This window comes from Oncorhynchus mykiss, chromosome 26 (assembly GCF_013265735.2).
Source record: "Oncorhynchus mykiss isolate Arlee chromosome 26, USDA_OmykA_1.1, whole genome shotgun sequence".
Lineage (NCBI taxonomy): Eukaryota > Metazoa > Chordata > Actinopteri > Salmoniformes > Salmonidae > Oncorhynchus > Oncorhynchus mykiss.
Window position 1 is genome coordinate 27,581,191 of NC_048590.1, and position 24,300 is coordinate 27,605,490.

The 24,300-nt window shown below is 42.4% G+C and overlaps 2 protein-coding genes across 6 annotated transcripts in view; both read right to left on the bottom strand.

Annotated features, from left to right (window-relative positions):
- The window catches only part of LOC110506525 (PH domain leucine-rich repeat-containing protein phosphatase 2), a 48,583-nt gene extending 33,917 nt beyond the window's left edge, over positions 1-14,666 (bottom strand). Inside the window, exons 1-3 of the mRNA XM_036964043.1 lie at positions 14,311-14,666; positions 8,717-8,997; positions 3,594-3,727 (exon numbers count right to left, since the gene is read on the bottom strand). Of these exons, the coding sequence (XP_036819938.1) occupies positions 3,594-3,727; positions 8,717-8,997; positions 14,311-14,505 (610 nt within the window). The 5' untranslated portion in view covers positions 14,506-14,666. The remainder of the gene's footprint in view (positions 1-3,593; positions 3,728-8,716; positions 8,998-14,310) is intronic.
- Positions 14,667-19,034: 4,368 nt separating this feature from the next.
- The window catches only part of LOC110506526 (AP-1 complex subunit gamma-1), a 28,621-nt gene continuing 23,355 nt past the window's right edge, over positions 19,035-24,300 (bottom strand). For all 5 annotated transcript variants that reach the window (XM_021586198.2, XM_021586200.2, XM_021586201.2 and 2 more), the window contains one exon: positions 19,035-24,298. In XM_021586198.2, the coding sequence (XP_021441873.1) occupies positions 24,197-24,298 (102 nt within the window). In that variant the 3' untranslated portion in view covers positions 19,035-24,196. The remainder of the gene's footprint in view (positions 24,299-24,300) is intronic.

Below are 24,300 nucleotides of genomic sequence, written 5' to 3' on the forward strand. Positions count from 1 at the left end.
CTTAGATGTGTGGGTGGAAAGACTTGTTACCCCATGACTGTATGGGTTGAGAGTAAAGACATTTTACTGTAGTTCTGTATGAGTCCTCATCTGATCCAATCCAGCCACCCTGCTAGCCTAGTTAGGATGCCAGGGTGCCAGTGTCTCCTGTATTTTCCCACAAGCAGCTAATAAAAGGTGCAGGATCTCCCTCCCAGGGCTTGGCCAACCTCCGGGCCACAGGCCTGCTTTGCTCAATAACACCACGGCACAGCACAGCCAGCTCTCACAGGACTGGGCCGAGCAGGGGAAAGACCAGCGCTGTTCTGTTCCCACTGTAGCCTACACACCGTGACTGAGAATGAGGCCTGCAACGTGCTGGAGAGCTGACAGCCAGAGAGCTACAGCACTGAGAATATCAACCAGACAGACAAGAGGGGCATGCTTTATTCTCAATACAAAAAGGCACGTACACTTTAACTATAGTTTTAGTGTATTATAGTACGTAGTGACAGTACATGCACTGAAACAGCCTGAGTATGTTCAGAAATAAAGGTTAAATAAAAAGGATTTCTGGGAGGTATTGTGAATGGGACGGCAGGTAGCCTAGTGGTTAGAGAGTTTGGATATTGGCCCAACAGTTGCTATATTGAATCCCCAAGCTGAAAAGGTACAAATCTGTCGTTCTGCCTCTGAACAAAGCAGTTAACCCACTGTTCCTAGGCCGTCATTGTAAATAAGAATTTGTTCTTAACTGACTTGCCTAGTTATATAAAAGGTTAAATAAAAGAAAAAATGCCTGAGCATGTCCAGTCAGTGGATGGGAAGAGAGGGGCTCCTTCACCGTGTGTGACAGTGTGAGAAGGCTATGCTGGCCAGAGATGGTGGCCACGCTTTCTTCCCCTCTCGCTCCGTCATTCTCACCACAGCATGGGCGTGGCCACAGCCCCTGCCAATCAGACATAGTGACACTGACTCAGCAACACAGCGCTGCACAGTGCTAGGCCCAGCCAGTCTCAGCACCAGCCTGGTTATTAATAGGAGAGGCATTACAGAACATCAGGTCCTCGCTCCTCTTCCCCTTACAGCAAAGCCTATCAGGACTGATAAGAGGATAATTAGACCTGCCACTACCACACAGGATCACAAAGAGGGAGGAGTGTGAGACTTGAGGTGTGTGAGAGAGAAAGAGTGACTGAATGATATGGACACATCACACCATTGTAAATACATCTCCCAGTGTGTTAAAATGAACCAGCCACATCCATCCTGTATCTGGTGCCATACATCACAGTGACTCAGGGATAGTTAGTTACTGTTGGGGCTGTGACAGAATAGTGACGCTGCCAGCCAGGCCCGCAGGTTGACGTTTATTGTCATGAGTCTTGTCCTGAGCGAGTTCAAACTGAGCGATTTCCGCTTTGCAGCTGGCCTAAGTCAAAATTGGCTATATTGTAAACATTCAGGAAACAAAGATGTGCTCTTTGGTCTTCATGTATGGTTTGGTTTAGGCATTAAAGGTAAGCAGTGTGGTTACAGTTTGGTTTATAATCAGATTTTATGACTTTGTGGCTGTGCCAGCTAGTGACCACTGCAGAATTGCCTAAAGAACAAGATCCATTACAAAAACGCTGACCTGCGCCAGGCCCAGGGAAGAAGGATCGTCAGTCTGGGCCCTGATGTATGGCTGTTTGGGGTGCGTCCTGGCCTCAGAGTAATGAAGGTTACCCATGCCCAGGGTTGCGTCTGACACAAATCCCTCACAGGCCTGAACCAGCAGCGGTCACTTAACCCCTTCCCAGAAGAGAAGGCGGCCACTCATGGGCCCTCATTTTGAGGATGTGGGATTGAACCGTTGTAGTAGCAACCCAAACCACAATACAACCTGGTTCAAACAATGGAAACATTATTAAAACAGACATCACCTCAGCACCAAAACTACAAATGTAGTTTGAGGACTTAGCAAGGTAACTTTGGTCAACTCGAGTAACTTGTAATAACCAGTACCACAAACATTGCTCACCTTTTAGCCAGGTGAATTTCTATGGCAACAAATCCTTCAGATCTAACCTGCACCAGGCAGGTTAACTATGAGTTAACTACATTGATCTTGAGTGTCTGAGCCGCAAGTTGAGGACCAATGACAGCAGATTCCCGCCCTCTCGCAAAGATTGCATCATCATCCAGTTAATTTGAGGAAGACAAACTGATTAAATATTTTATTAAATCAAATGTGTTGTGTGTTCAAAATAGTAATGTTAAAATACCTATCACATTACACATTTAGTAATGACAAATGCATTGGAAACTTCATGCACAGTTAAACTTTTGTATGACCCAATACAACTATTTTATAATCGGAGGGAAAAGGTGCTTGTGCATTGATAACCACACCAAAATAATAAAATAGAGACTGCACATCTAAAAGTCTAGTTTATATGATAGCCTGCTGAATTTGCAAGATACCTTTTCTTTCATTTTGATTTCGGCACTTGATTACACACAGGTGGATTGTATTTATCATCATTAGTCATTTAGGTCAACATTGGATCATTCAGAGGTCCTCACTGAACTTCTGGAGAGAGTTTGCTGCACTGAAAGTAAAGGGGCTGAATAATTTTGCACGCCCAATTTTTCAGTTTTTGATTTGTTAAAAAAGTTTGAAATATCCAATAAATGTCGTTCCACTTCATGATTGTGTCCCACTTGTTGTTGATTCTTCACAAAAAAATACAGTTTTATATCTTTATGTTTGAAGCCTGAAATGTGGCAAAAGGTCGCAAAGTTCAAGGGGGCCGAATACTTTCGCAAGGCACTGTAACTGAAGCTGGCCACCTTTAGAGTAGATCTAGCTTGCTTCGTAGTTTACTCCTCTGGCCCTGATAAACCAGTTTGATTCCTCTTAATGTGCTAGAATAATTGAGACTAGCTGAATACTGAAGCTAGGACAGTGTCTTCACTCAAGTGTAGAGAGGCGCAGACAGAGAAAGCATAATCCTTTAAGTGGAAAACATGAATTCTTCTAAGTACAAAATGCTGCTCCAAAATCTCTGACAGACAGATCTGCCAGCACGATCAGAGGTGTGTCTTGCTGCCGGTATGAAAGCTAAAGTACAACAAGCCTAGGCTGCTTGGCTCCTGCAAACAGACAGACAGTATGCAGACCCAGACACAGAGATACAATATTAACAGATATGCATCATTTTCTTACCTATCAAAGCATGATAATATTAGAAAGAGTACCATTTCCCCCCAACGTGACAAAGACTGTTGTATGCCTAAAAATATTATGCAAAAATAAACCCCAATCCAGGTGAGTGAAGCCTACTTCATGAAGTCAGGGTAGTGCTAACAGCCCTGCAGCCGGGAGAGTAGTGGAAAAATACACACAGCGTCACAAACACTCCGACACACACATACTATAGATCAGAACGACAGGACCCATCCCAGAAGCTGACAGTTTAGACCGCTCCATCAGCTGTAGAGCCAGGTCCATTGACAGGGCTCCAGGCCTAGTTCCAGCAGAGCTGGCTGAGCCCAGCCAGAGCCCAGTGAAGGAGAGTCCATCATGGCCTGCAGATGGCCGTAGACAGGCCCCCTGGGTCACTACTCACCACTGTAGAAGCGGATCATGCAGCTGAGGTCCGAGTTGGCCGCCTCTTTCTGAACCAGCAGAGGGTCCTGGTAGCCTATAGCAGCCAGGTAGTCATACACCATCTGGAGAGGGCGCTCAGAGGGGTCCAGCCTCCTATAGGGACAGAAATAGAAACCATCAGGATATATGCCAATTACAGTCAATACCCTTAACAGGCACACATATTCTCCTCTACACATAAATAATTTGTGTATTGTTGCCTCCACGCTTGGAATCCAACCAAAGGGGCATAGTTCAGCAACCATTTCTGGCACGCAAGCACACATACACTCACACGCAAGCAGAGACATTCCAATCCATCCTTCCCTGTGTTATGACAGGTAAGGTCCAGAGGAAAGCTGTCACGCCAATCAGCAGAGCTGGACACAGGTGATTCACTTTCAGACCGGGGAATTGACAAGGCTCCTCTATCAAAACATTTACAGAGTCCAACTCTGTGCCGGATGTCAATCAAGCAGAGAGAGAAACTATCCCCGCACAGGTATCAGGTCCTAAGTTCAAAGTCAGATATGGAGGAAGAACATCATTAATCATATGAAGCACCTGCTAATGACCAACATGCACTCTAATAACAATAGCTCATCTGAATAATGTGTCTGAATGGTATGTTGATGGAACCCCTTTCTTTTACCTCCCTGTGTGAGTCCTCTGCCTTATTGCCCGAATTAAATCATCATCTCATTCCATGGCTAATCCTGTTAAGGGCCTCTCATGCTGCTATCAAACAGGTCTGCTGAGCCTGCAATCTGTGACCCCCAGCCTGTCACTGGCACGCCTTCAACACGGCACGCCTTCAACACAACACCTCTGATCCGCACGTGAACACACCAAGGATATCTGCTACAGAACCACTGAAGACTCCATGCACTCAAAATCTGTGAGGGTATTTTTCACAATGACCCACTGTCTATGGAAGCCCCAGCTTTGCCCAATAAAATTCATAATGTGCTGTAAATCAATAAGCCTCAGATTTTGCAACTCTTTGCGGCATACAGTGTGTGATTGTGTTGCTTATTCTAACGCATTACCATTCTAGAAGAAGTCATCATTGGCTCTCTCCTCCCCACCTCGCTCCATACATTCTAAGAGACCCACCCTAGTCAGTACGCCTGTGATAGCAAACTCCCAGCGCAGGTCCTCTATGTACTGTAGTTTAGGATTACCATGATGCTAAGGCCAGAAGTGACTAGTTTCCAGCCACAGCCCTTGTCACACCAGTGCGATGGTGAGGTGACACAGCGTCTGGTGGCTGCTGTGGCATTTCTCTGCCCATGCCCAAGGCCACACTCCCTCTGCCAGCCCAGCGGGGTCTAACAATCAAGATCATGTCTGCTGATCACACACAGTCATGGCCCCAGCACCTCACACAGGATTTAGACAGATCCTGGCAGGCTCGGAGGGATGACTGTCTGTACAGGACAGCTCTGAGAGCATGTACATTTATTCACAAATCCACTTCCCTCGTGGCCATGAGTACAGTAGGCTCCTAAATCTACAGTCACTTAATCTCTGTCAAAAGACACCAAAACGCTCCTTTCCTTCATTTGGGTGGCTAGATACATTCCCTTAATTTGTTGTGTATATGTCTCTTAAGACATTCTCCAGAACTTTGACGAAGTATAAATATATATTTTAAACCTAGCGCTTTGTGCTAGATGTGTCAAAGTGTAGTTCATACATGCATAATCTATGAGTAGAATGACTGTTTTACATCAATTTGCTATACAAATCCCTAGTTTGAAAGGGGTTTTACTGGAAGCTGTGCAGCCCCATTTCCCCTCACGTATGGCCAGCCCCCTAAAGTACTGACTAAAAAGTATACAAAAGTACAGGAAAATCTCTAACTATGGGCCTTGAAATTGTAATAACAAGAATACAACAAACATTAATCAAATCTGAGGGTACATGAAATTACCCAGTTTTGACATTTCCACCAGGCAGCACAGTTATCCAACAGTCTTCAGGGTGTGGGAGGAGACAACATGGCACTACCGAGATAAATCGAACATTGTATCACCTATATGTGAAATTACTTTGATCAGAGTTCCCTTAAGGGGAGAGAGGAGAAGCCTAGGTGGTTACAGAACCAGACCTGAGAGTTTCAGGCTCAAAGAAAGAAAGAGACATGCCCGTGCTGATCCAGTCTTTTCAGAAAAGCACTTTACCAGCATAGTGCTAAACTGCCAGTGCATATCCAGCTGTATTAATAGAATGTAGAAATGTAATTCAGGTGGTAGAGGACTCCAGCTGTATTAATAGATTATAGAAATGTAATTCAGGTGGTAGAGGACTCCAGCTGTATTAATAGATTGTAGAAATGTAATTCAGGTGGTAGAGGACTCCAGCTGTATTAATAGATTATAGAAATGTAATTCAGGTGGTAGAGGGCTCCAGCTGTATTAATAGATTATAGAAATGTAATTCAGGTGGTAGAGGGCTCCAGCTGTATTAATAGATTATAGAAATGTAATTCAGGTGGTAGAGGTCTCCAGCTGTATTAATAGATTATAGAAATGTAATTCAGGTGGTAGAGGACTCCAGCTGTATTAATAGATTATAGAAATGTAATTCAGGTGGTAGAGGGCTCCAGCTGTATTAATAGATTATAGAAATGTAATTCAGGTGGTAGAGGTCTCCAGCTGTATTCATAGATTATAGAAATGTAATTCAGGTGGTAGAGGACTCCAGCTATATTAATAGATTATAGAAATGTAATTCAGGTGGTAGAGGTCTCCAGCTGTATTAATAGATTATAGAAATGTAATTCAGGTGGTAGAGGACTCCAGCTGTATTAATAGATTATAGAAATGTAATTCAGGTGGTAGAGGTCTCCAGCTGTATTAATAGATTATAGAAATGTAATTCAGGTGGTAGAGGACTCCAGCTGTATTAATAGATTATAGAAATGTAATTCAGGTGGTAGAGGACTCCAGCTGTATTAATAGATTATAGAAATGTAATTCAGGTGGTAGAGGTCTCCAGCTGTATTAATAGATTATAGAAATGTAATTCAGGTGGTAGAGGGCTCCAGCTGTATTAATAGAATGTAGAAATGTAATTCAGGTGGTAGAGGGCTCCAGCTGTATTAATAGATTATATAAATGTAATTCAGGTGGTAGAGGGCTCCAGCTGTATTAATAGATTATAGAAATGTAATTCAGGTGGTAGAGGGCTCCAGCTGTATTAATAGATTATAGAAATGTAATTCAGGTGGTAGAGGGCTCCAGCTGGTAAAAATCAATATAATAGGGGGAGGTAAAGCGCATCCTGCAACAAGGTGTGTAATTCACTACAAATCTCAGTCATGTTATGCGTTATTTTTCTTCTGCACAACATGACCCATTTAGTGCATCCTGCAGTGCTCAGCGTTCAACCAAAAATAGTCTTACCGGGAGTAAAATGCATTCCCTTGCCTGACCAAAAAAGCCAAGAGGAGAGCAAGTGGGTGTAACCAGATTATAGCCTGTCTCAGAGGCATCGTCATGACGAGTTATTCTGGAAAAGTGCTGTCATAAACAGCCGTCAAGTCACTGTCTGTCTGAATACCCGTACTGGTGTTCTAAATATTAGGTGTTTTGGGTATGCGAAATGCCAGGATGTCATTCTCATTTAGTCTTTTCCTCTAGTAGAATTCACTGCGCACTATAGAGGAAGAGAATGGTCTTCGAAATGTCATTGTTTTTGAAAGTAAATATATATTTTTGTCCATTAAAATAACATCAAACTGATCAGAAATACAATAAACATAATTGATAAAAAATAATAATAAAATACAAACAATTGCAAAAGGGTTTTCTAATGATCAATTAGCCTTTTAAAATGATAAACTTGGATTAGCTAACAACGTACCATTAGAACACAGGAGTGATGGTTGCTGATAATGGGCCTCTGTACGCCTATGTAGATATTCCATAAAATATTTTTAAAAAATTAAAATTAAAAATCAGCCGTTTCCTGCTATAATAGTAATTTACAACAATGTACTGTATTTCTGATCAATTTGATGTTATTTTAAATGGATTTAAAAAAAGTGATTTTCTTTAAAAAACAAGGACATTTCAAAGTGACCCCAAACTTTTGAACGGTAGTGTAGGTCAGTCAAAGTCTAGATCTTTGAGACTGCTCCTGTTCTAGACAGGCAGCAGAGTTCTCATAAGCACTCAAGAAAACAGAATACAAACCTGACCCAATGTGTAAAAATAGAATGGAGGAATTGGCAGTGCCAGAATGAGGTAACAAAGCTACAACAGTATGAAAAGGTTTGAGACTGATCAGGCTTTGAGACTAGGTGAATAAAGCACAAAGATGTGACGTTGAACATGAATGGGATTACTTAGATTTGGAATTTAACACACTGTCTAGCAATAAATAGAACCAATGACACTATGAGAATGCCATCTTTCTAACATATTCAAGAGTTGTGAACAGTGGGAGAGGAGAGTTGTGAACATAACACCGTGGTACTAGACGTGAGTGTCAGTGGGAGAGGAGAGTTGTGAACATAACACCGTGGTACTAGACGTGAGTGTCAGTGGGAGAGGAGAGTTGTGAACATAACACCATGGTACTAGACGTGAGTGTCAGTGGGAGAGGAGAGTTGTGAACATAACACCGTGGTACTAGACGTGAGTGTCAGTGGGAGAGGAGAGTTGTTTAGTACCACGGTGTTATGTTCACAACTCTCCTCTCCCACTGACACTCACGTCTAGTACCACGGTGTTATGTTCACAACTCTTCTCTCCCACTCACGTTTAGTACCACAGTGTTATATTCACAACTCTCCTCTCCCACTCACGTTTAGTACCACGGTGTTATGTTCACAACTCTCCTCTCCCACTCACGTTTAGTACCACAGTGTTATGTTCACAACTCTCCTCTCCCACTGACACTCACGTCTAGTACCACGGTGTTATGTTCACAACTCTCCTCTCCCACTCACGTCTAGTACCACGGTGTTATGTTCACAACTCTCCTCTCCCACTCACGTTTAGTACCACAGTGTTATGTTCACGGAGAGTTATGAACATAACACCGTGGAACTAGACGTGAGTGGGAGAGGAGAGTTGTGGTGGTGAGTATTACCTGAGCAGGTCTCCATGGAGCTGCAGGTATAGTCCCTCTACTTCTCTCTGGGCACACAGCTCCTCCACCGTGGTAGTGGTGGAGCATAGCACCAGCCGCAGGTCTGCCTGGAGGGTGGAGGAGGCCTGTGGGCCCGAGGCTGGGGGCTGGGGGTCAACTGTTCCCCCGTACAGACACACACAGCCCCGCTGGGCATCCCCCTTCAGCCAGTCCCGCTCCCGCGATCCAAAGCGGGTCTTCCTGGTAACACAGCCTCTGCTCCCATTCCTCTTCATGTTCCGCTGGAGAAACAGAAACATTAGATGAAAAGACCGCCACCACTGATACGCTGTAAATGTATTGGGCGTGTAAGAGAAGAGTACTTTACATGGTCTTCTACGGTAGTTAATGATAACTCGTCCTTTATTCAGAACAAGGCTGCTGCAAGACATCTCAAGCTGCATCATGTTCCAACACATCCAGAGGACAAATTCAATTGAGGCAATTTGTCAGGTTGGCAAAACTGAAAGTTCAGATTAGATTACCTGCAAACAGCTCATGGGTGTTGGTGACCTTAAAATGGGATCCTTGCTAAATCTGAGAGCCCAACCCAGAATGACATGTGTAGCCTGTGTCAGAATCACTGGCCTTGTTTTCAAATCTGGAGAAGCTCGGAACAAATATTTACACAGGGTAAGAACAGCCAGGACGGTGCTGTGTGAACTGGACCCTGGTTTTTGAGTCTAGTGGCCAGGCATCAGGTCATTAGTTAGACACTGATGAAGTCATCTTCCCACAATGCCGTGCATCCCCACAGCCGCCCGGCACAGGGAGGCAGTTGCTGGCATCCACACTGCACCGCAGCACACACACAGAGTTGCTGGCATCCACACTGCACCGCAGCACACACACAGACAACAGAGGAGACAGCAGGGCCCTAGGTTGCATCTATTCAGCACAACAGCGCCAAAGACGCACACAACAGGCCTCAATGTGCAATGACAACACACACACACCTCAATGGGTGACAGGCAACATGTGCACACTCTCACCCAAAAATAGAGAACCTCACTATGTGCAATGACAACACACACACATGTCAATGGCGACAGGCAACAAAGGCACACACCATAGGTCTCTATGTGTGAGTCAACAAGACGGGAAAACTCATTCAGAGAAGCTGCCACGACCCTGAGCATTGGCCCAGACAGTCATTGCCGTCATTTCACTCCATGACCATTACAACTGTCCAAGGCCAGAGAGGGCAAAGATCAAATCTGTCAAATGAAGCTCAAACAACTCAGAGTGATCAGAAGATCAATTAACAAACAATGTTCTGAGATGTCAAACAGGGATAAACATACAGTGCATTCATTAAGTATTCAGACCCCTTGACTTTACACATTTTGTTATGTTACAGCCTTATTCTAAAATACAGCCTCTACACACACACACACCACCCCAAAAATCACAACAGGTTCAGATGTGTTTGTAAATTTATTTAAACAAAAAAATAGAAATACCATATTTTACATAACATTCAGACCCTTTGCTGAGACTTGAAATTGAGCTCAGGTGCATCCTGTTTCCATTGATCATCCTTGAGATATTTCTACATCTTGATTGGAGTCCACTTGTGGTAAATTCATGATTTGGAAAGGCACACCTGTCTACAGTGGGGCAAAAAAGCATTTAGTCAGCCACCAATTGTGCAAGTTCTCCCACTTAAAAAGATGAGAGGCCTGTAATTTTCATCATAGGTACACTTCAACTATGACAGACAAAATGAGAAGAAAAAAAAGTTAATTTATTTGCAAATTATGGTGGAAAATAAGTATTTGGTCAATAACAAAAGTTTCGCAATACTTTGTTATATACCCTTTGTTGGCAATGACAGGGGTCAAATGTTTCTGTAAGTCTTCACAAGGTTTTCACACACTGTTGCTGGCATTTTGGCCCATTCCTCCATGCAGATCTCCTCTAGAGCAATGATGTTTTGGGGCTGTTGCTGGGCAACACGGACTTTCAACTCCCTCCAAAGATTTTCTATGGGGTTGAGATCTGGAGACTGGCTAGGCCACTCCAGGACCTTGAAATGCTTCTTACGAAGCCACTCCTTCGCCCGGGCGGTGTGTTTGGGATCATTGTCATGCTGAAAGACCCAGCCACGTTTCATCTTCAATGCCCTTGCTGATGGAAGGAGGTTTTCACTCAAAATCTCACGATGCATGGCCCCATTCATTCTTTCCTTTACACGGATCAGTCGTCCTGGTCCCTTTGCAGAAAAACAGCCCCAAAGCATGATGTTTCCACCCCCATGCTTCACAGTAGGTATGGTGTTCTTTGGAGGCAACTCAGCATTCTTTGTCCTCCAAACACGACGAGTTGAGTTTTTACCAAAAAGTTATATTTTGGTTTCATCTGACCATATGACATTCTACCAATCTTCTTCTGGATCATCCAAATGCTCTCTAGTAAACTTCAGACGGGCCTGGACATGTACTGGCTTAAGCAGGGGGACACGTCTGGCACTGCAGGATTTGAGTCCCTGGCGGCGTAGTGTGTTACTGATGGTAGGCTTTGTTACTTTGGTCCCAGCTCTCTGCAGGTCATTCACTAGGTCCCCCCGTGTGGTTCTGGGATTTTTGCTCACCGTTCTTGTGATCATTTTGACCCCACGGGGTGAGATCTTGCGTGGAGCCCCAGATCGAGGGAGATTATCAGTGGTCTTTTATGTCTTCCATTTCCTAATAATATCTCCCACAGTTGATTTCTTCAAACCAAGCTGCTTACCTATTGCAGATTCAGTCTTCCCAGCCTGGTGCAGGTCTACAATTTTGTTTCTGGTGTCCTTTGACAGCTCTTTGGTCTTGGCCATAGTGGAGTTTGGAGTGTGACTGTTTGAGGTTGTGGACAGGTGTCTTTTATACTGATAACAAGTTCAAACAGGTGCCATTAATACAGGTAACGAGTGGAGGACAGAGGAGCCTCTTAAAGAAGAAGTTACAGGTCTGTGAGAGCCAGAAATCTTGCTTGTTTATAGGTGACCAAATACTTATTTTCCACCATAATTTGCAAATAAATTCATTAAAAATCCTACAATGTGATTTTCTGGATTTTTTTTTCTCATTTTGTCTGTCATAGTTGAACATTACAGGCCTCTAATCTTTTTAAATGGGAGAACTTGCACAATTGGTGGATGACTAAATACTTTTTTGCCACGCTGTATATAATGTCCCACAGTTGACAATGCATGTCAGAGCAAAAACCAAGCCATGTGGTCCAAGGAATTGTCCATAGAGCTCCGATGCAGGATTGTGTCAAGGCACAGATCTGGAGAAAAGGTACAAAAACAATTCTGCAGGATTGAAGGTCCCCAAGGACACAGTGGCCTCCATCATTCTTAAATGAAAGAAGTTTGGAACCACCTAGAGTAGACTGTTCCTAGAGCTGGCTGCCCGGCCAAACTGAGCAATCGGGGGAGAAGAGCCTTTGTCAGGGAGGTGACCAAGTGCCCAATGGTCAATGACAGAGCTCCAGAGTTCCTCTGTGGAGATGGGAGAACCTTCCAGAAGGTCAGAAGGTCCACCAAACAAGCCTTTACAGTAGAGTGGCCAGACAGAAGCAACTGCTCAGTAAAGGCACATGACAGCCCACTTGGAGTTTACCAAAAAGGCACCCAAAGGACTCTCAGACCATGAGAAACAAGATGATTTAGTCTGATGAAACCAAGATTGAACTATTTGGCCTGAATGCCAGGCATCAAGTTTGGAGGAAACCAGGCACCGCTCATCTCCTGGCCAATACCATCCTTACGGTGAAGCATGGTGGTTGGCAGCATCATGCTGTGGGGATGTTTTTCAGCGGCAGGGACTGTGAGACTAGTCATGGTCGAGGGAAAGATGAACAGAGCAAAGTACAGAGAGATCGTTGATGAAGTCCTGAGTGCTCTGGAGCAGGTTATCAGATTGGATGTCCTGGAGTGGCCCAGCCAGAGCCCGGACTTACAGAGTAAAGGGTCTGAATACTTACGTAAAATGTAATAACCCCATTTTTTACATTTTTGAAACATTTGCAAAAAAAATATACACAAAAAAACCCACTGTTTTTGCTTTGTCATTATGGGGTATTGTGTGTGGATTGAGGGAAATAAACGATTTATTCAATTTTAGAATAAGGCTGTAATGCAACAAAATGTGGAACAAGTCAAAGGGTCTGAATACTTTCAGAATGCACTGTACCTGAATTTGTCCAATAGAAACTCATTTGCAACTGTTGGACAAATGACTACACCCTAGATCAGCTAAATGCATGCCAGATTCTGTAAAGCGGTTTCGAATGTGTCACTTTTTAGTAATCAAGGTGACAGTATCTTGACATGTGCACCTGCCTTGTACACTTTCATTCATAGGCTAGTTTAAACAACCTCATTATGGGTAGGGTCAGGGTATATTTGAGTATCATGGAGTAGCCTAAACCTATTGATGTTACATTGAGCTGGGTGAATAGAATATCAATGGCAGTCATTCAATATGCTGTAATAGAAATAAGGCCAAGCTCATTAAAACAATGATCATCCTCCATCATCTCAAAATGGCACCAACCGCCACTGATATGTGTTTCAACTCGCCACTCATTGGTTTAAATCTTGGTTGCTTGAATACAAGGCTACCGTTTGCTGCAGCAGCAGCCATTCATGATTCAATGAACATAAAATGTAATGGTCCTTCCAATGAAGTTGTCTTTTGGATATTTATTATTAGAGCAATTGTACCTGGAATGTGTCCTTCTCCATGACAGTATCACATGAGAGATTGGTGAGATAAGCAGTCTATCCATAGAAGCATGGCTGAGGGTCATGTCAGCCTATGAAATGTATTTTCTAAATGATTATGCATGGCAATAATTGGCACAAGCCATTATGTTTTATGTAAATTGCGCCTAATGGGTTAATGAGTGACATAATGGCGGAAGAAGAGCACACGAATGAGTAAGGAAACAGTTAATCACATGTCTTGTCAATCGTGCGTGCTAACTGAGGGCTCGAAGCTACAGAACAATCTCAGTCCAAGATTTCGATGGGGCCTATCGGTGGTCCGCTAGCCTATTGACTCGGTTTTGTATAGGCTATTTAGGAATTTCAAAGTGGATTTGATCCAATGACAAACATGTTGCCTAAATAGCTAAACACATTGAAAAGTTTACAAAATGTTACACTATCCATAATAGGTTTGCTATTCATTTTCAGCAATAAACAGCAAGTTCAAACATGTGATTTGACGTGTTCTGATCAATAGGTTAGACTCACAGTTTAGCACGACAATATGTAGCAACATTTCGAACGATTGCCTACTGTAACAGTTCAGTCAAATGTTTATGTTACAATCCAGAAAGAGCTACAGTGAAAGGATGCTGGCGATGTGGTTCGACACATTGTTGCACTGAACGCTATACTTTCAAAACCAACATAATTATCACTATAGAAGAGAACATCAATGATGCTCAAACTGGATGACGCGTATTATTTTCACACGCACTTCGGCCCTGTTAGAACCGGGAACTGTGCGATTGCACAATTTTGATAAACCTAAACATATGACCTGCTTGATAGTTACCTTTAGAACGCGTATCCCCGTTCCGACACGGTTTCCTGTACCATTGCGGTCGCCACGACCTGCAGCTTGATTAGATCCCGCTTCGTAGACCAGTGTGTCCGTACAACCCCTGCTATCTTCGACACCACCTTGTTTTCGCTCCATAACGGTGCCATTGACAGTTCCCGGTATATTATCTTCTTCCTTCATTTGCATGTGTATATTTAACTACAAAAGAACGTGGAACATGACTGGTAAATTCCAATACATGCGGCAACTGAAAAATCCCATTCCCGTTCGGTGCGACGCCATAACGACTCTGAATATCACCGCTGTCAGATTGGGTCTATCAATAAACATTAGAGAGGCAGGGTAACATATTATTCATAAGGCACTGCCCATTTCTGAGTAGAGGCGTACTGAATTATTCATTAGGTTTCCTATACACATATTACACGTGTGCTTTACCGCATTAACTGTCTTGCGATTTTGATTTAATGCATGACATTTTAATTTCACTCAATGTAGGCTGCTTCTTGTTGCTGCCCTAGAGTCTGATACTTACATTTTGAAAAATGTTATACACACACACACACAAAAGCACTCCTCATCAAATTATTCCTCATAGGGAATCAGAGTAGCCAATATCCCATTTTATTATGGTCTGAATTAGAACAAGTATGTTAATGACAAAATACCCTGTTAAAAAGGCATGTCAGGATCTCTCAATAAGGCAGGCCTGGGCTATAGGGCTATGTGGTTAAATTAGGTTAAAGGTTAAATAAATAAAACTTTCTTTTTTTTTTAAAGTGGAGCGAATGAGAAGTAACCAAGGCCCTCATGTCTCTTCAGGGTCATGGAAAAGCAGTATAGGGGGTGGGTCTGAAACAGAGCAGATTCAACCAAGCACAGTTGAAGTCGGAAGTTTACATAAACTTTAGCCAAATACATTTAAACTCAGTTCTTCACAATTCTTGACATTTAATCCAAGTAAAAATTCCCTGTTTTAGGTCAGTTAGGATCACCACTTTATTTTAAGAATGTGAAATGTCAGAATAATAGTAGAGATAATTATTTATTTCAGCTTTATTTCTTTCATCACATTCCCAATGGGTCAGAAGTTTACATACACTCAATTAGTATTTGGTAGCATTGCCTTTAAATTGTTTAACTTGGGTTAAATGTTTTGGGTAGCCTTCCACAAGCTTCCCATAATAAATTGGGTGATTTTTGGCCCATTCCTCCTGACAGAGCTGGTGTAACTGAGCCAGGTTTGAAGGCCTCCTTGCTCGCACACACTTTTTCAGTTCTGCCCACAAATGTTCTATGGGATTGAGGTCAGTCAGGGCTTTGTGATGGCCACTCTAATACCTTTACTTTGTTGTCCTTGAGCCATTGTGTCGTGTCTTTGGCTATGCCGGATTAAGTGATATGACATGCTATTCTATAAAATAATATTACCTGATTCAGCTAATCATGTAAATGTAATTAACTAGAGTCGGTCACCACAAAATAATATTTATAGAGCTGTTATCTTCCGAATAAACTCTTAAAGACCTAGTAATATTTTACATCAATAGCAGTCAATATTAATCTTAATCTTAATTCAGTCTCATCTGAAAATTGTAAATTCTTGGTTATCTGCACAAACCCTGGCTAACAAGTTGAATCAGCAATACAAAATTGGGTTTAATTATGTATTTACTAAATACCTAACTAATCACACAATTACACATACACATATTTAAATCATAACTTGATTACAAATTACGTCATAAAGGAAAACGTCCCTAGCGGGTGGAACAGATATGACAGCTGGTTATACAAAAGGGGCTGGGTTTGAGTGAAAGAGCGGGAAGACTGAGGAACAAGGGGCGAAGCTGTGTTATCGTAAATACAGTATTTTATGCATTCTAAATTACCGCCCATTTGGAAAAGGAAAATGCAATAAATATTTACTCTCAGCTGTGCTTCGGTAGGTTGGTGGTAGATGGAAGGCCGTGTTGCGAAACCGAGTCCTTTGTCCTCTGATGAATGTCTCTGCTGGTAAATTGAATATGTTGTAGTAACGTCGTTGTGTGGTAGACGGGATACTCTGTCTATTCCTTCCTAACCCTCTTTTAGAGCGGCTGTTGCTAACTCAACGGCTAGGAGGTATCACTTCTGTAGTGAATAAGAGTTCAAAGTTCATACCATTCGCAACCAAAGCTCACACTGATGTTGGCTTCGTTCTGTAGTTATTATCTGAACCCTTCTGACATCGGACCGTCGTCCTCACGTCTTCAGAACAGGAGGTTATATTGTCATCAAGGCTTTATATAGGACGGGATTTTGTGAAGTGTACCAGTCCTCCTGCAGCAAAGCACCCCCACAACATGATGCTGCCACCCCAGTGCTTCATGTTGGGATGGTGTTCTTCGGCTTGCAAGCCTCCCCCTTTTTTCTCCAAACATAACAATGGTCATTAAGGCCAAACAGTTATATTTTTGTTTCATCAGACCAGAGGACATTTCTCCAAAAAGTACGATCTTTGTCCCCATGTGCAGTTGCAAACCGTAGTCTGGCTTTTTTTATGGCAGTTTTGGAGCGGTGGCTTCTTCTTGCTGAGCGGCCTTTCAGGTTATGTCGATATTGGACTCATTTAACTGTGGATATAGATACTTTTGTACCTGTTTCCTCCAGCATCTTCACAAGGTTCTTTGCTGTTGTTCTGGGATTGATTCGCACTTTTCGCATCAAAGTACATTCATCTCTAGGAGACAGAACGCTTCTCCTTCCTGAGCGGTATGACAGCTGTGTGGTCCCATGGTGTTTATACTTGCGTATTATTGTTTGTACAGATTAATGTGGTACCTTCAGGCGTTTGGAAATTTCTCCCAAGGATGAACCAGACTTGTTGATTTTCCCATGATGTCAAGCAAAGAGGCACTGAGTTTGAAGGTAGGCCTTGAAATACATCCACAGGTACACCTCTAATTGACTCAAATGATGTCAATTAGCCTATCAGAAGCTTCTAAAGCCATTACATAATTTTCTGGAATTTTCAAAGCTGTCTAAAGGCACAGTCAACTTAATGTAAACTTCTGACCCACTGGAATTGTGATACAGTGAATTATAAGTGAAATAATCTGTCTGTAAACAATTGTTGGAAAAATTACTTGTCATGCACAAAGTAGATGTCCTAACCGACTTGCCAAACTATAGTTTGTTAACAAGAAATTTGTGGAGTGGTTGAAAAACGAGAAACTCCAACCAAAGTAAGCTTCTGACTTCAACTGTATCTTTCAAGAAAGCACCATTCCCACTTGCCTGTTCCTTCATGACTTCTCCCTTGAGTTGTCCTCGAGGACTGAACTTATAGCAATGTTCAGCCAATGGGTTCATCAGCAGACATCAACATACAACTGTAAAAGCAAACAGGTGTGTTAAAGTGGTGCATGAGAAAATCCTGTCACTTCTACTCCATCTGGACCACTGTTGATTGACTGCCATGACTTGGCGTCTTCCACTACTGTAGTTTGTTAGGCTCACAGAAAATCAACTCCCAGCCCACACTGAGGCACGTTTAACAGCTTGGACTTGATAAGGTTCCTCAAAATCTAATCAAGAATCACTGACCTGAGGAAACTACTCCCGTGGAAACAGATACTGGAACAGTTCAACTTCGATCGGCATTCTCCTCGTTTGTACGCTGCTCCAACCTCACTGTGACTCAATCTAGTTTAGTAGGACAAGTAGCCTATGTATACTGAAACATGTCAGGCTATGTTAAGCTGAAAACGTCTGTGTAGGCCTGTTCTAAATCAGTTATGTAGGTGAACCCCATTTTTGTAACTATACTGAACAAAAATAAGTGCAACAATTTCAATGATTTTGCAGAGTTACAGTTCATAAAAATAATGCCAATTGAAAAATTAATTAGACCCTAATCTATGGATTTCACATGACTGGGAATACAGATATGTTGGTCACAGATACCTTTGAAAAAAAAAGTAGGGGCATGGATCAGAAAACCAGTTGGTCACACCAGATACTATTTGCCTCATGCAGTGCGGCATCTCCGTCGCATAGATTTGATCAGGCTGTTGATTGTGACCTGTGGAATGTTGTCCCACTCTTCTTCAATGGCTGTGTGAAGTTTCTGGACATTGGAACACGCTGTTGCACATGTTGATCCAGAGCATCCCAAACATGCTCAATGGGTGACATGTCTGGTGAGTATGCAGGCCATGGAAGAACTGGGATATTTTCAGCTCCCAGGAATTGTGTACAGATCCTTGTGACATGGGGCTGTGCATTATCATGCTGAAACATGAGGTGATGGCGGTGGATTAATGGTACGACAATGGGCCTCAGGATTGTGTCAGTGTCTGTCCATTTAAATTGTCATCGATAAAGTTTGTTGTGTGCAGCTTATACCTGCCCATACCATAACCCCACCGTTGGGCATTCTGTTCACAACGTTGAAATCAGAAAACCACTTGCCCACACAACGCCATACACGTGGTCTGCATTTGTGAGGCCGGTTGGACATACTGCCAAATTCTCTAAAACGGCGTTGGCTTATGGTATAGAAATGAACATTCAATTCTCTGGCAACAGCTCTGGTGGGCATTCCTGCAGTCAGAATGCCAATTGCGCCCCCTCAAAACATGAGATTTCATCTCATGAAACCAACACTTTACATGTTGCGTTTATATTTTTGTTCAGCGTATAAGAGTTGATAAATGAATGAGTCCGGTCAATTTTGTTTGACTTTTTATTTATACTCTTGATCATCATTTCCTCCAACCCAAAGACAATAATACACAGCATAAGTCTAAAATATCCCATATATATATACACACAGCCTCTCAGCTTTAATCATCATCATCATCATCATTATTATTCATATTTTCAGTCCATTCACACCCACCTTGAAGACATGGGACTCTGATTCAGTTCAAAATGTTAAACCTGTCTGGAAAAGGGAATTTCAAAAAAAAAAATGTCCTCCCCTTCTCAAATCAGATATGTTGTCGTATAGTCGGGATAAATCTGAGGGTTACATATTCAGATTCTCTTTCAAAAGTACAATGGACGCTTTATGATTTCACAGGGAAAGGGATAATAGTGGCTAAAGTCAAATGCGCCTTCAAACCCCTTTACACACAGAGAATTCACCTGGCCAAATATAGAAGTAAAAAACAATTACATCCGAATGAGTGGTGTGCACTTTTAACCCCTTCCACCACCAACAACAACAAACATTTTCAAATGTACAACCCAACAAGGTGGTGTGTTGGATTTGTTGAAAAATGGGACCTTTTCTTGCATTTCAAAAAGAGGATTACTTAGAGTAGAAATGACACTATTTACATTGGTTCTCACATGCAGCTCTGAAGTTGTGAATTAAAATCCTTGCAGCCAATTTCATGTCCTTACTAGGTGACTGTAGCAAGACATGCCAACACACTCAGATATTTATACACACACACACACACACACACACACACACACACACACACACAGGCTGATTAGACAAACAAAACGCTTCAAAAGCTGCTCAGACCTCTGAAGGGTTCTTGACTTTACAAATGTCCTTTTTAAAGATGCAGTGTCCAAACCAATGGGATTTCACCTTCATTTAAAACTATATGGGGGTACTGTATCCTTAAAAGCGTTAACTGGTCAAACACGATTGATGGAATCGAACGGATAAAAACAACATTCAAGACAAGGTACAAGTATGAGATCTTTCCCTTCCCTACAGTCTTCTATCTTGACCAGCTCCCCCTTGTGGAAATGAGCTCACAGCACAGCTAACATGCAGCTTCATTTCAGTGTTCTAGTTGTGTCATATCACAAGAACAGGTTAAGCAGCACTGCATTAAGATCACAGGTCTCCTGAAAAGAATGTAGACACAAAAAGGCCATACACACAGCAGAGAGATCAGCCTCACACTTCAGTCCTGATTTTTGAATTGGATTTCAATAAATAGAAAGGATCTTATTTCCTCTAAGAGAGCCTGAACTTCAACTGCCCCGCTGGCCCGGTCCCTGTAACAGAACCAGGCCTATTCTCTGCTCTCTTTGAGCCGTACAAACCAGTCCATAAGACGGGTTCCTTAATGCAGTCACCAGGAGCGATGAACAGACCCAGTAAGAGTGGATGATGACAGGCAGCCAAGAGCACATTGTATCTGTCAACCACATGAGGGGACAAGGCCTTACGACTTAATGAACCATATCCACCACACAGATTAAACTTCTCATAGCCTGAAAATACTCAGGATATTCAATCCCCATCTTACAATAGAAGGTACGTGCAACAGCATCACAAGGGTAAAATAAAAGACCTCACTCAACACTTCAGAGAAACTCTGAGCCCATTCTCACGTCTCTGAAATCCAATACAATTAATGTGGGGAGGTGAGATGCCAGATGAATGGGGAGAGAATCTATAGGACTGGAGAAAAACACAGAGAGAGACTTAAAAGGGGGCCAACAATGAGAATCGTTCTCTTAGAAGGACCATGTGCACTGTAGGTAGGTCATCCGTCATTTAATTAGCTTGCATGTCTGACAACATTCATTTTCTCCAATTACTTTTGCTGGGGAGAGAAAAAAAACGATAAAGCACATTACAGACCAAGCGAGGCATTACAGCATCTTAGCAAGAGGCCTACTCCTCTTAAGGGGCATATGAAAACAGATTAGGCCTTTCTGAGGACCACGAATACCGACAAGGTGCCACCTCGGTCACTGTGCAGCACTGTGCTCAGCTCACAGACCTCTCAGTAGTACAGTACATCACTCACAGACAACACCAGTTCTGTCCAACCAAACCTTAAGAGGACATGTATAAAAACCAATAGCAGCCTAATCACCCACTAAAATCTGCAGGAAAAAAAGATGCATCCAAACTTATGAAGAGGATGCAGCTCATTTGCATCGTTTCAAGATGATTCTTTTTTACATACATGTATACAATTATAGTCCTTAGCTAATCTGTGTAAGTCTTCAAATGGGGTTTTATTTCATTTGATCATCTTCTGTGTTGTTTTGCTTTACAATAATATACAATGTACAGGCAGCCGATTATATATCTTTTGTGATGACTGATGAAATAGGGAAGTCTTTTTAGACCATATTTTAGACTAAGATCTATTAAGACAATATACACCGTGAGTAATTGGAAGTCTTAGAAAATGGTTGGTATCTAAAAATAAAAAGGGATAAAAGAAAGGATATTTGACTAACCTTAAAAGCCCTCAATATATACAGAAAAACCCAATATAGCATTTAATCAAAAACAGAAAAAAAGATGACTAATAGAATGAAAATCGTTTTCTCCATATACACATATCATTGCTCAAAATATTTCCAAAGCTTATTTCCAACGCTAATAGCATCTCCGATTTGGTCACAAAAGTTTGATAGTGTAGCATAGTGACTATCAATAAGCATATAGTGCGATTGAACATCTGAAGGTCTGAACACACAGCATCATGGGGCAGCTAAGCGTGTTAGTAATGAGATGTCCTACAGGTGCCCACTTGATTGCAGATCATACAGAAGACTAAATGCAGCTATCCAGGTACTGTGCTGTTGATAGTTAACAGGAAGAGAAAACATTGTGAGGTATTCAGGTTAATGCTTCCGACAGCTTGGTCGGGATTCTGATTTGGAGAAGTATGACAGCCAAGGAATCACACCAAGCTACACTGATATCCGACTCCATCATTTCCACTCTAAATGCTAGAAACTCAGTGGGAGATGTCAATAAAATAAAAAGGGCACCTTCTTCTTCGACTCCTACCTCCCATCCAGCCTGTCTGTCTTGCCTGCTCTCTAGTCAGGATATAACCCACAATAAGCACTCCCTGACACACAAACCCTCGTCACACAGATCAGACCAGTTTAGGGACTTCCCAACTAGTTATGTCAAAAGGCACATAAACATTATTGTCTGATATCAGAATTAAGACAAATCACTGCAAAAAATAATAATAATCATACTACCACAAAAATAGTGCCAACAAAATGGCCAGCGCCCTCAGAGAGGACAGCCACAGAAAAAGCCTGCAAAGAAAAAGCATTCAGTGCATATAACTACATTCAAAATAGACTTAATGTACATGTCGTCTCTAGGCTGGCTATGTCCAGCCAGGTTAATAGTCTTAAAAGAGAGATATTGACGACCCAAAGCTGTAAATCTTACATTTCCGGCTGTTTGTTCAGATGCATGGAAGATTCAGTACTTCCAAAGTTAATGTATTCAATGAAACTATGTTTAAGGATTTTCCTTTAACTAAGATGTGTCTCAGACCTGCACTGATATACAATATCCATATTGCTTCAATAACCTCAGCTTGATCTAAGCAATTAACCGTTGAATTATAAAGGTGGATGGAAGAAACTGTAAATAGTGCCCATCTAGGTGGGGGAAACGGTGCTATACAGGACAGTCAAACAAAGTAGAAATGTCCATCCTCTAGATTCCACCTCAGAAAATAAACTTTTACAAGATGTGCCGTGCTATGGCTACCACACTGCTGACCAAACTAAAGAAAATGGAACCATACTCTGTGTTAGCCAGCCCATGACAAACAAATACACTCCAGCCATTTACAGTATCTCAACCCTGCTGAGAGGCCTTTCTGGCAAACCAAGGTGAGTGGGATTCAAACAACTCTCAAACTGATTTCAACAGAGAAAACTGATGTAATTCAAAATGACTCCACACACCTTTTGCCTTTTAAATCACTCGTGAGATGGAGGGTCAAATTAAGTTAACCCCAAAATGAATGAGTGCTCTGCGTCTTTAAAATCCTTCTGCTGCCAAAGTTAATGGATGTAAAAGAGCAGACCAGGTTAACGCAGGACTAAAATCTGGCATAATTTGGTCAGCTGCGTGATGTAGTTGTGAGTCCACACGTATTAGAAATTGGAAGTTGCGGTTTGCGAAGTCTCCACCCTCGCAAAAGGAAACCCTTAACCAAAGCCCCCCACGTCCACCAATTTCCCCACACAAGCGAAGCAGTCAAAGTTTAAGCACCGCCTTCGGCCAATCCTGATACATCCAGATAATCAGTGACAAAAACTGATTCTACGCATTCCATCCCAACAGATTCTTCGGTTTACACCCAGAATCTGTTCATGAGAGATTAACCTTTGTATTGCAACCCGAAGACCTTGCATTTGAAGCATAGAGCTGGAGATCTTTATAATAGAATGTGTTATAGTCACATTGGAGAACAAACTAGATAAAATACTGAGAGCCAAAGTACTCCAAGTTTCCAAACCCAATTTGGGAAAGTGGTGAATGGACAGTGTGCAAATTTCATAGAGTTAATTAAGTTGCACCTCATTCAGACTTGAAAATAGGTACAAAAATATATATACCCATGTTAAATTCCTGTAAGATTAAAAACATGAAACAAAAGAAAAAACAGACTGCTTAATCAAGTGCTCATTGTCAACAGCTCTTTTCTATGGCGCCTTAGAGGGGTGGGCGTACCACAGAGAGCGCAATGTGGGCGTACCACAGAGAGCGCAATGTGGGCGTACCACAGAGAGTGCAATGTGGGCGTACGTGCATTGAGAGGGCAAGGAGATGGAAAGAATGGCAACTGCAGACAGATTGAGGTGAAACCAATCAAGGAAAAGAAGGGTTAGTAAATTCATATGTTTTCACATATTTCTGGTGATGCCTATCGTCATTGCTGTCGTTGTGGTTGTCGTCATCATGGTCTTCATACCATCGGCTTTTTGTGTGTTTGACATTCCGCTGCTTCCCATGCAACCCCAGGGCAGCAGTCTGCAGTGATGTCACAGGGGATCAGTCTGGGTAAGGGGGGGGGGGGGGGGGAATCTTTCCCATAGTTCCCTTGGCGGGGTCTTTAAGCGCGAGAGGGCACGGTCATCATTGCCAGGACTGAGGAGGAAAGTTGTTGACCTCGGCCAGATCTTGGATAGGTGAGCCTTTGTGGGTGTACGTCAGCTTGACCCTCATGCGGAGTTGTTGCT